The sequence below is a fragment of the Amblyraja radiata genome, chromosome 28 (assembly GCF_010909765.2).
Source record: "Amblyraja radiata isolate CabotCenter1 chromosome 28, sAmbRad1.1.pri, whole genome shotgun sequence".
NCBI lineage: Eukaryota > Metazoa > Chordata > Chondrichthyes > Rajiformes > Rajidae > Amblyraja > Amblyraja radiata.
The window spans coordinates 20,821,105-20,837,986 of record NC_045983.1 but is presented as its reverse complement, the minus strand read 5'-3'; the positions used below and the strand labels follow the sequence as shown (position 1 = coordinate 20,837,986).

General features: G+C 39.1%; 1 protein-coding gene across 4 annotated transcripts in view; it reads left to right on the top strand.

Moving 5' to 3' along the window:
- lig3 (DNA ligase 3) overlaps positions 1-16,882 on the top strand; it is a 52,817-nt gene that overhangs the window by 8,117 nt on the left and 27,818 nt on the right. For all 4 annotated transcript variants that reach the window (XM_033046029.1, XM_033046027.1, XM_033046028.1 and 1 more), the window contains exons 5-7: positions 613-764; positions 7,253-7,419; positions 11,609-11,686. In XM_033046029.1, the coding sequence (XP_032901920.1) occupies positions 613-764; positions 7,253-7,419; positions 11,609-11,686 (397 nt within the window). The remainder of the gene's footprint in view (positions 1-612; positions 765-7,252; positions 7,420-11,608; positions 11,687-16,882) is intronic.

The following is a 16,882-nucleotide window of genomic DNA, read 5'->3' as shown; positions in this document are numbered from 1 at the left end:
TCCTCAATACTTTAAGGTCTGATCGTTCATTGTGTATACCCTAACCTTATTCATCCTTCCAAAATGTAATAACTCGTGAAGATCAAACTCCATCTGCCATTGTTCTGCCCCCCTTACAGCTCATTATCTTATGAATACACTCGCTTGCCACAACATCTCAAATCGTCATGTCCTTTACAAACTTACTGATCATACCTAACAAACAGCAAGGGCTGCAACTCCAATCCCTCCTGTACACCATTGGTCACAGACTTCTAATCACAAAACCATCCCTCAAACAATACCCTTTTGCAGTCCTATCACCAAGCCATTTCTGATCCAAATTGCTCTGGATGCCAAAAGCTCTTAATCTTTAGAACTGTCTTCAATGTGATACTTTGTCAAAGTCCTTTCTGAAGTCTATATGGACTATATGACCACATCAACTCAGATGGCCACCTTACAAAAAAAATGCCATCAAATTAGTTGGAAGGATCTCTCCTTAATGATATCAAGCAGACTATCCCTGATCAGTTCCTTCCAGTTTAATTCTATGCTTCGGAATATTTTTCAATAACTTCCCAACGACTGATGTTAGATATGAAGGTAATTACTTTTGCTTTAAACCCGCAGGTAAATTCCATGGGGATGTTTATCTGACTATAAAGCTACTTTTACCAGGAGTGGTGAAAACAGTTTACAACCTGAATGACAAACAGATTGTCAAACTGTTCAGCAGAGTATTCAACTGCAACGTTGATGACATGGTGCGAGACTTGGAGCAGGTTTGTTGCAATGTTTGATTTAAACTGGTATATAGACAAGCTGCTAGAAACAGAGTAGAGATCATAAAAGGAAAAGTAAGCAGTATGGTTAGTTGTGTGAAGAATGAATAGAGGCGGGCCATGATGTTTTGTGTTTGTGCTCTCCATCAAAACTAAACAATAAACCACAAGCGTTTTAGTAAAATAAAGTAGAATTCATAGGTATACCAGTTGCAAGGAAGATTGAAGGGATTACGTAATCTCACAGCTAAATTAATTAAAATTGTTAATGAATTTAGCTGGCAACTTAAGGTATTTGTATGTTAGGGGTTAGGTTGTGGAGGCTGGGAAACAAGCTGAAAAGAAATCAGATTGGAAATGGAAATTACAGACAGATAAATCTAATTTAGTGAATGTAAGATTATTGATTAAAAGTTTGAAGGCCAGGATTAATCTGCACTTGGAGAGGTAGGCATTAAACAAGGATAATTGGTATGGGTTTGTTATTAATATTGTATTGTATTTTAATGACCACACAGCCAGGCTGGTGGAATTTGTTATCAGTACAGCTCGGTACAGGTTCCAACATTTCATCAAACATTAAACATATAACATAATTATACATACAGACAGACACATTACATAATACATAAGGGCCATGCTTATTCTTATTCCTCACCGTACAGAGTTTAAAATGTTAATTGCAGTGGGAATGAAACTGTTTTTGAAGCGGTTTGTTTTGGAGGCTATTGTCCTGTAACGCCTCCCAGAGGGCAGTAGCTGAAAGGCATCGTGTGCAGGGTGAGTAGGATCAGAGATGATCTTGCGGGCTCTGTGTAGTGTCCGTTTGTGGTAAAGTGATTCAAGGGATGGTAGGGGTAAGCCAATAATTTTGGATGCTCTGTTGATGATGCGCTGTAATTTCTTCCGGGAGAGTGAGTCGAGACTGCCGAACCAGACTGTGATGGATGAAGTGAGGATGCTTTCGATGATGGCTGTATAGAAGCGGAGCATGAGATGAGACCTTACTCTGAACTTCCTGAGCTGTCGGAGATGGAAAAGATATTCTATCTAATTTGATTGAATTTTACGAGGCGATGACAAAGTGTCTTTGAAGATGGAATGTTTGATATAGTCTAAGTGGACATGAGTAAGGCATTTGACAAGGTCCCATGTTACCAATTGGTACAGAAAGTATTAGCCAAGGATTGTTTTCACACTAGGAAGCTTGTGAGTGGAGGTATACTGTAGGTATTTGTGCAGGGATCCTTGCTCTTTGTTGTTAACATTAATGATTTGGATGCAAATGTAGGAGATACTATATATAGTAAGTTTCCAGATGACTTGAACATTTGCTGGTGTTGTGGATAGTGAGGTCTTTAACTACAATAAGATATCAACATTGATAAAAATGAGCAAAGAAATAGTAGATAGAAGCCAATCCTGAAAAAAATATTTGTCCTCCCAATATAAGACATAATGAGGCTAGAAGGTGCACAATACATGGTAGGACACCAAAGGTACTGAGAAAAAGAAGGACCATGGTGTATATGTCCAAGGAGATCTGGTCCTGTGTAATGAAGCAGGATTAATTAAAAATGTCATAGTTAGGGACTCGTTGGGAACAAGTGACCACAATATGGTCGAATTCCATATTCAGATAGAAGGGGAGCAGGTTGAAACTCAGGCTAGGGTGCTTAGTCTAAATAAGGGGGATTATGAAGGTATGAGGACTGAGCTGATCAAAGTTGACTGGGATAGCAGACTCAAGAATCAGACGGTACATGAGCAGTGGTGTACGTTTAAAGGTCTACTGTATAACCTTCAAGATAAATTTATTCCTATGAAGAAAAAAAGGGGTAAGGGTAAGAACAGTCAGCCATGGCTCAGTAAAGCTATAAAGGATAGTATTCGGCTGAAGGCAAGGGCATACAAGGTAGCCAGAGGTAGTGGGAGGGTAGAGGATTGGGAAGCATTTAAAGGTCAGCAAAAAGTAACTAAGAGATTAATTAAGACGGGGAAAATAGGCTATGAAAGGAATTTAGCGAACAACATAAAAACTAATAGTAAGAGTTTTTATAGCTATATAAGAAGAAAAAGGGTGGTTAAGGTGAACGTTGGTCCATTGGAGGGTGAGACTGGAGAGTTGTTGGTGGGGAACATGGAAATGGCAAAGGCATTAAACGAGTATTTTGTATCAGTCTTCACCATAGAAGACACAAAAAATATTCCAACGCTGGATAAACAGGAGGCGGTAGGAATGGAGGAGCTAAATACTATTAAGATCACCAAGGAGGTGGTATTAGGGAAATTACTGGGACTGAAGGAGGATAAATCCCCTGGACCTGATGGATTACATCCAAGGGTCTTGAGGGAGATAGCAGTGGGGATTGTGGATGCATTGGTGATAATTTTCCAAAACTCCCTGGAGGCAGGAACGGTCCCAGTGGATTGGAAAATGGCCAATGTAACACCTATATTTAAAAAAGGAAGTAAACAGAAGGCGGGTAACTATAGACCGGTTAGTCTAACATCGGTGGTGGGTAAAATGTTGGAGACAATTATTAAAGAATCACTAACGGGCCACTTGGATAAACATGACTTCATCAGACAGAACCAGCATGGTTTTGTGAAGGGGAAGTCGTGTTTAACGAATCTGCTCGAATTCTTTGAGGAAGTGACAGGCCGAGTGGATAAAGGGGAACCGGTGGATGTGGTATACTTGGACTTCCAAAAGGCTTTTGACAAGGTGCCACATAAGAGACTATTGCTAAAAATAAAAAATTGTGGGATTGGGGGTAATATATTAGCATGGGTAGAGGATTGGCTAACGAATAGGAAGCAGAGAGTGGGGATAAATGGTTCATACTCGGGATGGCAACCGGTAACTAGCGGGGTTCCGCAAGGGTCGGTGCTGGGACCACAGTTGTTCACAATTTATATAAATGATTTGGAGGAGGGAGCCAAGTGTAATATATCAAAATTTGCGGACGATACGAAAATGGGAGGGAAAGTAGGGGATGAGGAGGATAGGAAGAGTCTGCAAAAGGATATAGATAAGCTAGGTGAGTGGGCAACAACTTGGCAGATGAAATTTAATACTAATAAATGTGAAGTCATTCACTTTGGGGAAAAAAATGATAGGGCAAGTTATTTTCTAAATGAGGAGGAGCTGCGTTGTAATGCAACGCAAAGGGATCTAGGGGTATTAGTACATGAATCACTAAAAGTCAGTATGCAGGTGCAGCAAGCAATCAGGAAGGCCAATGGAGTTTTGGCCTTTATTGCTAGGGGGATTGAGTATAAAAACACGGAGGTCTTGCTGCAGCTGTACACGGTATTAGTGAGACCACATTTGGAATACTGTGTACAGTTCTGGGGTCCATACTTAAGAAAGGATGTACTAGCCCTGGAGGCAGTGCAGCGAAGGTTTACAAGATTAATTCCTGCAATGAGGGGATTGACATATGAGGAAAGGTTAAGTAAGCTGGGACTCTACTCTTTGGAGTTTAGAAGAATGAGAGGCGATCTCATTGAAACGTATAAGATCGTGAGGGGCCTTGATCGGGTGGATGCACCGAGGATGTTCCCAATGATCGGGGAGGCTAGAACTAGGGGACATAGTTGCAGAGTGAGGGGGGGCTCTTTTAAAACTGAGATGAGGAAGAACTTCTTCACCCAGAGGGTGGTTAGTTTGTGGAATTCACTGCCCCAGGGAGCAGTGGAAGCAGATACGTTAAATATATTTAAGTCAAAAATAGATGGTTTTTTAGCTGCCAAGGGGATAAGGGGCTACGGGGAGAGGGCAGGGATATGGACCTAGGTATGGTTAGTATAGTAGACCTGAGTGATCTCCTGGACAAGTGTCGATCGCCTGGATTGGGGTCGGAGAGGAATTTCCCGGATTTTTTTCCCGAATTGGACCTGGGTTTTTATCCGGTTTTTTGCCTCCCCCAGGAGATCACGCGGTTCTTGGGGTGGAGAGGGGTGATAGCGGTATAAAGGGGAGGGTAGTGTCTTGTGTTCTGTGTCTTGTGTCTACTGTTTGTGGGTAAGTGTGTCTGTTTAGTGTTCAGCCATGAGTGAATGGCGGTGCGGGCTCGACGGACCTGGTGGTCTACTCTCGCACCTACTTTCTATGATTCTATGATTCTATAAGGAACAGGATGGGTAGAAAAGGTCATGAAGATGTCGGATACTTGCTTTCATTAGCTGGGTCTTGAAACAAAAGAGTAAGGAGGTTAAATATTGGTTAAGATATAGCTTTTCTGATCACCACACTATAAATTGTGATTTGCAGTGGTGAGAATGCAATGAGATTTTCCAAGATGTTGGCTGGGATGGAGCAGCCAAGCTATGAGAAAAGACTGGATAACTGGGTTTCTTTGGTGGAGAGGGCTAAAAGATGCATATTGGTTGTATGGTTGAAGTTCTTTCTTTTAGCTGTAATGTCCATGACTAGGGGGTGTAGGTTTATGGCAAGGGGTAGTAGATTTGAGCATTCTTTTTGTACCCAGAGCGTTGTTGAAAACAGGAACATGCTACCTGATAAGGTGGTGGAGGTAGGAAATCTCAACATTTAAGTGATCTTTAAATGAGCATTTATAAAGGGTTTCGGCTCGAAACGTCGCCTATTTCCTTCGCTCCATAGATGCTGCTGCACCCGCTGAGTTTCCCCAGCAATTTTGTGTACCTTCGATATTCCAGCATCTGCAGTTCCCTTTTGAACACAGCATTTATAATACTATTGTGCAAAATGGAATGTGCAGAATGCTGAAAATTGAGTTATTATATCTAGATGGCTGGACTGACACTGAGCCAAAGTTTTACCTTTTCTTGCTATATGATTGCTTAAAAATAGAGAATGATTTTGGTCCACTACTCGCTATATGCATTAATTTAGGCTTTAAAAAAAAATTCTCCGTGCCATTTTGTTTTCTGTTATAAGTTTTGATTTTGGAAATCGTGGTTATTTAATGCAGTGGATGAAAACTCTAATCAATGGCTACACCCTGTTTCTTGGAAATGGGAAGCATTTTTTGAAGCCATACTGTTTGTGCAACACCTAGCATTTTGGTGATGGTTGCAGTGTTTGGCAGGGAGCGAGGGTTGGGAGAAGAGATGCTGGTTAGCAGTGTAGGAGCAAAATTTACAAGTCTTGTTGCAACAGGGAGATAGATGATTTCCAAGCTGGGATGTTGCTGATTGAACCTACCTTGACATGTATTATTTTACCTGAGACTTCAAACTGAACTTCAACGTTCTCTGTATAGTTCGTAAGCAATCCTTCTGGTAATTGAACCAACGGAAGCCAGCACCTTCGTATATTTAATAAATACATCAGTATAAAGCAAAATGTACTGGAGTGCAATAATGCCACTGATTTCTAGTTGAATTTATGGTTCTTTAGCGGCAATGTTTGTAACATTTTCCAATAATTGGCAGCTTTGTTGTTTCTATTTCAGCATCAGACTCATTTGAGATTGATTCAGATATCTCACAGCCAACAGAGGAAAAAAAATCTTATTATACCAGAATAATTCTGGGAATCCATTTTGATTGTAATTAAAATTTCAAACTTTGAAAGTATGGAAAGACATTGTAGATTATTTCCAGCTCTAACTAAATGAAATATTTTTGTAGCAATAAACATCAACATGTCTGTTTAAACTGAATGTACATTTACTTCTGTGTAAAGTAGGTTATGCTAACAGATAGATACCAGTGAATAACCCTGATATTTTCCTCCATGTGACATATCGGTCACAATTTGGATTGTAGACTTAACACTGCTGGGGAATGGACCTAGAAATACCCGATGTGTCATGCACTTTCTCTTCACTCCCTGTCAGTCCTAAATCTGTTCTTCTTTTTTATTTGGCTCTTTAATAGATTGTAATTGTTTGAATTCTGAATTTCAGCCATTGGTGAACAATTTGCACCCCTGCCTGTAAAATCAAAAGATTATGGAATTTGGTTTAACATTAGGAACTTGTGCACATAATCTGGAAGGATCATTTCAATTAAATTACTTGTTAATACCATCTATAGTAAGAGAAAGCCACTAGGTGGCTCTGGATTAAGAGGGCTGATTCGTCGGCGGTTGCTGCTGGGGCGCAAGTCGGGGCCTGATCAACCCCGGCTGGGTCTCCTGGGTGAGTGTGTCTGATGTTGTGAGTCCCGAAACGCCCGATGACCCCAGGTCTCATCACTGACGATGCATCCTAGCGCATCTAGAAGATGTATCTTTCACTTGAGCATGACTCATGGCTTTAACCAATAAAATCCCTTGGTTCCATCTCGAGCAGCTAAGTTCTACATTGACATGAGAATACTTATTCCTCGATTAGTGCCCCTAAAACAAATTATTCTGATCATTTGTTTTTGGGACCTTGCAGTGCGTGAATAGTTAGATATTTCTGCATTACAAGTATTCTACTTAAAATATATATTGGTGGAAAGTACTTCTACACGTGTATTTATGTCTTCTTGATGTCTTTCTTTTTTAGGGTGATGTCTCCGAAACTGTGCGTATCTTTTTTGATCAGAGTAGTAGTTTCCCCCCAGCTCATAAGAGTGTGATGACAATTCACGATGTTGATTCAGCACTCATTCAGCTTTCGAAAATGACCAGGGAAGAAGATCAACAGAAGGAGCTACAGACTATTGCTTCAAAGTAAGTCTCGGGTTTTCAGCAATGTCTACTAATCGCGTTTTGAAACAAGTAATGCTAATGAATTCAAATAACAGATCTGCATAAGTCTCTCAACCTCCTCTGTATTAGCAGTCTTGCGTGAAACAGAATACTGACATTTACCTGGATGAAAGACCCTAAAGTGTTTAAATTGCACGATCAGTATTTTTCCTGGTTTAAAGTAAACTGAATTTCAGGTAGGTGTCTTCCACAGCAATCATACAATTGTTGGGTATGATATAAAGTTTGTTCAGTAGTTTTGCATGAAGTACTTTTTTCCCCACCTGTTTTTGTCGTTGTGACTGTGGGAGGATTCATGTACACAGATATTGTGGCTTTCATTCACTGACTAATTCAAAAACATAGACAGAATATTTTCGAGTCACATTTTGTCATTTTTGTGGTGTCCCCACATCATATCTTTAATGACTATTTATTGCTGCATTCATGACTTGTGTTTGTCTGTTTCTCGGGGTGAATCCACTCTGGGCTGTGGCATTAAAACTTGGTTTTATAGCACGAAATAGGATTAAAATAACAGGAGATGCTGAACTGATGTCTGTATGCACAATGGTATTAGGTATTTCATAATGTATGTACTCTTATATATGCCTCTCAAAATGTTATATACGTTACCCCTCATCCTCTTACACTCCAGAGAAGAGCTCCAAGTTTGTCTGACCTCCTTTTACAGCTAATGTTCTCCAATCTCGGCAGCATTTTCGTGAACCTCTTTTTTGCATCCTCTCCAAACCTTCCCAATTCCCACTCTACCATGATTAATGCTTCAAATGTGGACTAATGTAAATTTTCTACAGCTGCAATGTGACATCTCGGCTTTTATACTCATTGCCCCAATTGATGATAGTAAGCATGCCATACACATTCTTTACCATCCTATCTACCTGTGCTCAACTTGCCGGGAGCTGTGGACTTTCACCCCAGGATCCCTCTGTATATCAATGTGCCTAAGGGTCTTGTCATCTATCTTCTATATTACTAAAAGTCTGTTCTTGACCGGTTTTGGCCATCCGTGCTGCGATTTCCGAGAGAGCGCCGCCACCTATGGCCATCATTTTTGGCAACCTTGCTCAGAGCCCCCCTCCGCCGTATGTGTGCCGAGGATCTTTCCCGTCGATGAAAAATGACAGAGATATTAATGTTTTTACAAAATTCCCCATTCTCTCTGCTGCCCCTGCTGGCGGCAGGGGGGAGGGACTATAAAACCAGGAAGTGGTGTGCCTCACAATCTCTTCAAGATGGAGGAAGGCAGAGGGTCACGTTTCTCTGAGCTGTGATTAACACTGAACACATGTCTACTCAAATGTAAGTGTCCTTAGTGGTTCTAAAATGCTTGCAGAATGTGTCTATTGGTTCTAAAATGTTTGCAAAAAGTGTCTTGGTTCTAAAATGTTTGCAAAAAGTGTCTCTTTTGGTTCTACAATGCTTGCAGAATGTCTTTTTTGGTTCTAAAATGTTTTTGTAGGTTCTTCCCCCCCCCCCCCCCCCTTTCCTCTCCCCCCCCCTTTCACCCCCCCCCCCCCCCCCCCCCCCCCCTTCCCCCCCCCCCCTTCCCTCTCCCCCCCTTTCCCCCCCCCCCCTTTCCTCTCCCCCCCCCTTTCCTCTCCCCCCCCCTTTCCTCTCCCCCCCCCTTTCCTCTCCCCCCCCTTTCCTCTCCCCCCCCTTTCCTCTCCCCCCCCCCCTTTCCTCCCCCCCCCCCTTTCCTCTCCCCCCCCTTTCCTCTCCCCCCCCCCTTTCCTCTCCCCCCCCCCCTTTCCTCTCCCCCCCCCTTTCCTCTCCCCCCTCCCCCTCCTCTCCCCCCCCCCTCCCCCCCCCCCCCCCCCCCCCCCCCCCCCCGCCCCCCCCCCTCCCCCTCCCCCCTCCTCTCCCTCCCTCCCCCTCTCTCCCACTCCGTCCTCCTCTCGCCCCCTCCCCCCTCCTCCTCGCCCCCCCTCCCTCCTCTCCCCCCCTCCTCTCCCCCCCCTCCTCTCCCCCCCCTCCTCCCCCCCCTCCTCCCCCCCCTTCTCTCCTCTCCCCCCCCCCTTCTCTCCTCTCCCCCACCCTTCTCTCCTCTCCCCCCTTCCCCCACCCTTCTCTCCTCTCCCACCTTCCTTCTCTCCTCTCCCCCCTTCCCCCACCCTTCTCTCGTCTCCCCCTTCCCCCACCCTTCTCTCCTCTCCCCCTTCCTTATCTCCTCTCCCCCCCTTCTCTCCTCTTCCCCCTCCCTTCTCTCCTCCCCCTCATCCCTCTCTTACCCCACCCTTCTCTCCTCTCCCCCCCTTCTCTCCTCTCCCCCCCCTTCTCTCCTCTCCCCCCCCCTTCTCTCCTCTCCCCCCCTCCTCCCCCCCTTCTCTCCTCCCCCCCCTTCTCTCCTCCTCCCCCCCCCTTCTAAGCTACCCTCTCTTATCTTTGAAATAGCCACAAATCAATCTTTCCTAATTAAATTACTTAAAAACCAATATTACTTGGCACTGTTTTAGATGTTTGATTTCACTAATGTTCTTTGCCCTTTATATGGCTTCACTTTGTTTAATATGGGCCCTGCCTTACTTGAAGATGGCAATATCTCCATGCTAGCTTTTTACTCTTAATATAGATAAGGGAAATAAGAATTAAATACTCACCAAATTCCATGGTTGGTCTGTAGAAATGTTGCGGTAAATGAACCTCGACTTGTCCCAATGTAACTTGTATGTTTTTACGAAGGGAGTACGATAACAAATGGGAGAAGTAGAACATACTGCCCATTCATTGGAAATGCTCATAGTTGCTTTATATTTAACCTCCAATGCCACTTCCCTAACCTCAAAAAATCTCTCGAGTAGTTTAATGTATTTATTGCTTTCTCTGAAATAGACGATTGCAAAGATTCACTACCCTCGGAGTAAGTTTCTCCGCATCCATCTTCATCTTAAAACTGCACTCCCTTTTCCAGACTCGTCAACCAGGGAAACGCGTTCCGAACATTTATCTTGTCAAACCTCCTCTGGATTTCATGTGTCACTAGATTATCTTTTGTTCTTCTAACCTCTGAGGGAGCAAGTCCATTCAGCTCACTGGACAACTCCTTCATAAAAGGAATCAATCTGAGTGCACTGCATGCCTATTATTCTTCTAAATAATTATTAGTTATACTGCACTTAATTGTGTACAGGATGTATATGATAATAATAGAGAGCATGAGAGAAGATTAAAGTAGGTGTTGCCTGGAATAGAAGGTTGTAATTATAAGGAGATATTGGACTGGGTGGGCACTTATTCTCACTGGAACATAAGAGTTTTTTTTGGCCAGGCAGTGGAGTCTGTAAGTAAAACACAGACGTTTAACGTGAGACGGGAACAATTTCAAGGAGATCGGAGGGGTATATTTGTTTTCACACAGAGTGGTGAACATCTGCAATGATTTGTCAGTGTTTGTGGAAGGCAGATGCAATTAATATGTTTCTAAGGCATTTGGACAGGTACTTGGAAGGGCGAACAGAGATAAGGACCCAATGCAGGCAAATGGGTTAGCATAGATGGATATCACAGTTGGTGTGGATGTACTGGGCTTAAAGGCCTGCTGTGCTATAAATCCTGTATAGTTGCAGTCAAATTTAATTATTTCATCTGCCTTATAATGAAGTATAATCCATTTATCTTCCTAATTACTTGCTTCGCCTGCATAATAACTCTCTCTGAAGACTAGCTTTTAATAACCACCACCATTTAAATCTTGTTTACTCTTCACACTAAAGTGGATAATGTGGCATTTCCCAACATCATACTGCAAATGCTACCTTTTTAACCATTGTTTTAGCCTGTCTAGAATGCTTTGTAGTATTTGTATTATCCTTTCAACTTGCTTTCCAGCATATCCTTTGACCTCTAACATATAGCCAGAAATTGTACATTTCGTTGTTCCTCCTTCCGTCTTAAAATGATTATGCAGCAGTCACTAATCTAGAGTTCTGTTAATTATTTTTTAATTAATCACTCATCACTAAAATGTATCAACTATTCCCTGATTGGCTTTACTGCTTGCTTTTAGATTTTGTTTTAGTGCATTTAATAAATCTCTTCCCTTCAGTTACTCTCCAGCACCTGAATGTACAGCTGTGTCATGAATAGCATGCATCCTGGTAGGATGGTCATAAAACTAATTGAAAGTGTGGTCTTTTGTGTTTTGCAGATGCACAGCTAATGACTTGAAATGCATTATCAGGCTGATTAAACATGACCTACGGATGAATTCTGGTGCAAAACATGTGTAAGTGAGATGATTCAATCTTTGCAAATTTAAAATTGTATATTCTGATATACCTTTCACCTTGCTTTTAAGATCTTCTATCCAAGATGTTCTGGTAATTTAGACCCAGGGATAAATATTTTTTATTCACATTTTTAATTTTGTTGGCTTTATCATGTAAAATGCAGACTCTGTTTAGCAGCTATATCTGTGTCTCATTGGTAAACCTGAGCATTGGTAAACCTGAGCGACTCTGCCAGCTACAACATTTGGTGAACTCATTTCCGCAATACCATCCCTACTGATTTGGGTTAAGTTTGTGGTAGAATTGCCGCGGTAGAGTTGCTGCCTTAGAGTGCTTGCAGCGCCGGAGACCTGGGTTCGATCCCGACTGCTGGTGCTGTCTATACGGAGTTTGTACATAGTCCCCTTGACCTGCGTGGGTTTTCTCCGAGATCTTCAGTTTCCTCCCACACTCCAAAGACGTACAGGGTTCTAGGTTAATTGACTTGGTAAATGTAAAAAATGGTCCCTAGTGTGTGTAGGATAGTGTTATAATGCAGGGATCGCTGGTTGGCGCGGACTTGGTGGGTTGAAGGGCCTGTTTTCGCACTGTATCTCTAAAACTAAACTAACTATACATCAGGGTGCAGTGAAATTCCTTGTTCGCTAGAAATGTATTGAGTCTATGGTAATGAAAGATGGGGACAGTAGACTGTTGAAATGAGAGGTTGAAGATGTTGAGTGAACCTCCCTGTTCATTCAAGGTTTCTAGTGGGATAGATACTAATTGTCCTTGTTGAAATACAGTTCTGTAATATATTTTTTTATTAAAGGTAATCAATTACAATGCTTCAAACAACTTTATATCAAATTAATTCAATTTGCATTAAGTAAAACACTAGTAATACTTATCTACTGTTTTTTTAGAAATAATGATAGAGAAAGAATAGAGAAAGAATAAATCATTAAGAGAGTGATTAAATAATAATTTGATTATATATAAGAAAGAAAAGAGAAACGAAAAAAAAAAAAAAAAAACATTTTTAGTAACCACAATATGTATTATTAATAACACTACTACAAGTGATAGTATCAATAAAGACATATATGTAATTCCAATATAAAAATGAATTATTCTCACCAAATCCCGCAGGGTGCACGTCGAGCTGTGTTGCCAAGAACAGCTACTTCTCTAAATACTGTATATATGGAGACCATATCTGTTCAAAAGAATTATACTTGTCCAATAGGACAAATCTAATTCTTTCCAGATGTAACGTCTCCATCATCTCTGTTGCCCACATTTTGGTTGTGGGGGATAATGTTCCCTTCCAAAATTTCAATATGATTTTTTTTCCAATTATTAAACAGTAATCAAAGAAATTTCTTTGATTTACTGTAAGTGATAGATGTAAATCCGGAATTCCAAATATTATTAGCTTTGGGTTAGGGTCCAATTTAACTTTGATGACTTCAGAAATAACTTTAAAGATTTCTGTCCAGTAATAATTCAATTTAGGACATGTAACGAAACTATGTATTAAATTTGCCTCTGCTTTCTTGCACTTATCACAAATAGCGGAGAGATTCGGAAAAATACTATTTAATTTAGTTTTCGAATAATGTAACCTATATAATACTTTAAATTGTATCAGTATATGTCTGGCGTTTAATGAACACCGGTGTATTCGTTGTAGACTTTCTTCCCAGTTTTCTTTTGTTATAGCCAATCCCATTTCATTTTCCCATGCTTGACGATATACTTCCGTTATTGGATTCTCCTTATCCAAAATGATGTTATATATATAGGCTATTAATTTTTCTGTATTTGGATATAAATTAAACAGTTCATCTAACAATCCTGCTTCTTTATTTTTATAATCTTGTGTATTGGATTTAATATAATCTCTAATTTGTAAATACCTAAACAAATGTTGTGGAGACAATCCATAAATATCTTGTAACTCCTGGAATAAAAGAAATTTTCCTTTTCTATACAGATGTTCTATCCTTGTAATTCCTAAATCATCCCATTGTTTAAACCCCCCATCTAATATAGCAGGTTTAAACGATGGATTATTCATAATTGGTAATCTAAATGAGAGATTATCCAAGTGTAGAGTCTTAACTATTTGTTTCCAAATACGTCTATTATTATATATTATTAGGTTGTCTTTATAATATTTTTTTTGTACTTCCGTTGGTGCAAAAATTATCGAACCTACATTGAAAGGTAGACAGTCCTCCTTTTCTATATTTAACCATGTCGGTTCATGATCCATATTTACCCACCAGAAATTCATATTCTTAATCTGAACAGCCCAAAAATAATATAAAAAGTTTGGAAGTGCTAATCCTCCATTTATCTTAGCTTTGCATAGATGTTTTTTATTTATTCTGTGATTTTTATAATCCCAAATAAAGCTATTGACAATATTATCAATTTTTAAAAAAAAAGTTTTCGGAAGAAAAAAAGGAATAGCCTGAAACAAATATAACAACTGCGGTAGAAATACCATCTTTATGGCACTTATTCTACCAATCATGGATATAGGCAGTGTTTTCCAATATAAAATATTTTTTCTAAGTTTATCTAATAGTTGAGGATAGTTGGATTTTATTAATGAGTTATGAGTTTTAGTTACGTTAATCCCTAAATATTTAAGTTTGTCTGTAACTACTTTTAATGGGTATTGTTGTAATGTATTAAGATTTATTCCTGTTATTGGCATAATCTCGCTTTTATCCCAATTAATCCTATACCCAGAAAATGCACCAAACTTAGTTATAATGTTTAGCAGGTTGGGAATACTAATTTCCGGTTTTGTAATATAAATCAAAACATCATCTGCATATAAAGAAATTTTATTAATTGTTGTATCAGTATTATAGCCATATATTTCAGGTTCAGATCTAATTTTTTCCGCCAATGGTTCTATCACCAATGCGAACAATAAGGGTGATAACGGACATCCCTGTCTGCATCCCCTAGAGAGTTTGAATTTGGCTGATAAAATTTGGTTAGTCAAAATTCTTGCCATAGGATTCGAGTATAAAATTCTTACCCATTTACAAAATCTATCCCCCAATTGAAACTTTTCCATTATATTAAATAAATACATCCATTCCACCTGATCAAACGCTTTTTCTGCATCTAGTGATATAACCGCTAGTTCCGTATCTCGTATTCTTTTTGAATATATAATATTAAACAAACGTCTGAGATTATGGGATGAGTAACGTTTTGGGATAAAACCTGTTTGATCATAATGTATTAATTTAGAGATCACTAAACTTAATCTCCTAGATAAGACCTTAGTTAATATTTTTTGGTCTGTATTTAAAAGGGCAATCGCTCTATATGATCCAGGATCTTCCAAATCCTTATCTACTTTAGGGATGAGTGTAATTGTGGATTCATTTAAAGATTCTGGTAATTTTCCTTGGTCATATGCATATCTATACATTATTTGTAATCTTGGGGAAATCAGATCTTGAAATTTTTTATAAAATTCTGCACTCAGGCCATCTGGGCCCGCTGCTTTTCCGTTCTTAAGCGAACTAATTGATTCTATAATATCTTTTACTGTTATTTCAGCATTTAACAATTCTCTACCTTCCTGATCTAAGCTATTGATTTGACATTCTTGTAAAAATATTTCCATACTATCTGTTTGTCCTGTTAGTTTTGACGAATAAAGATTTTTATAATATTGTAAAAATCTATCATTAATATCTTTTGGAGTAATTAATATATTTCCATACTCAGATCTAATTCCGTGTATCATCTTCTCATCTTCTAATTTTCTAAGCTGTCGTGCTAGTAATTTTTGTGGCTTATCTCCAAATTCAAAATACACTTGCTTAGTTTGTTGAAAAAGTTTAATCACTTGATTAGAATATATTTTATTTAATCTATATTTTACTGATGCAATTTTATTACTTAACTCTTTGGAAGGCTGTTTTATATTTTCATTATCTAGACGTTTTATCTCATTTTCTAAATTTTGTTCTATTTTTCGATTTTCTTTATTGAGATGTGCTTGTGCGGATATTATTGCGCCACGCATGAATGCCTTAAATGTGTCCCAAAATAGTGATGGAGAAGTTTCAGGATTATCATTAGTTTCAAAAAATAATTTAATCTGATCCATCACATATTTACAACAGTCATTGTCCTTTAATATCTGAGGGTTAAATCTCCAGGTAGTAGTTTTATTAGATATATCTTTTAATTTTATCTTAAATGTTAATGGCGCATGATCCGAGATGATAATATTATGATATTTTGCATCATACGTAAAAGGAAGTAATTTAGAATCTATTAAAAAATAATCTATCCTCGAATAGGTTCCATGTACGGGCGAGAAAAAAGAATATTCTCGTCCGGATGGGTTATCTAACCTCCAGATGTCTTTAATATTAGATGTATTGATAAAAGCATTTATGAATTTACTTGATTTCGAGGCAGCTTTCCTTTTTGCGGATGATCTATCTAGATAATTATCTAAAGTACAATTTAAATCACCTCCAATTATTAAATTGTGTTGAGTGGATATAGGAATATTATTAAATATTTTCTTAAAAAATAATGGATTATCAAAATTAGGGGCATATATATTCATTAAAATTACCTTTTTTGAATATAATTCCCCTGTAATTATTACATATCTGCCTTCTTTATCCTCTATAATAGAACTTTGTATGAAAGGTATACCTTTGCGAATAATTATTGCAACTCCTCTAGATTTATGAATAAATGTAGAATGATACACCTTAGAAATCCATTTAGCTGTTAATCTATGTTGAGCATCTTTTTTAAGATGAGTCTCTTGAAGGAAAATGACATCTGTCTTCAATCTGTTCAACTGAGCTAATACCTTTCCCCTTTTAATTGGTTCATTAATGCCTTTTACATTCCAACTGCAGAAGGTTACTCCATCACCCCCAGTCTTCACCTTTATATCATGCATTTTACTATTAGGGCGGCTTTTTTTGGAGTAGCCTTCTTGACTCACCCAGCTCCCCGTTGCACCCGGACATCAATCCAATGAGAATTTCTTTCCACCTTAATCCACATCTATGTCTTCTTAAACTAAATACACAATATCCTTCACATCTACATTCAAATAATATATAATATAAGATCAATAAAAAACAAAAACAATAAGAAATATCAATAATAAAAAAAAAGTAAAGAGTGTTAATAGGGTG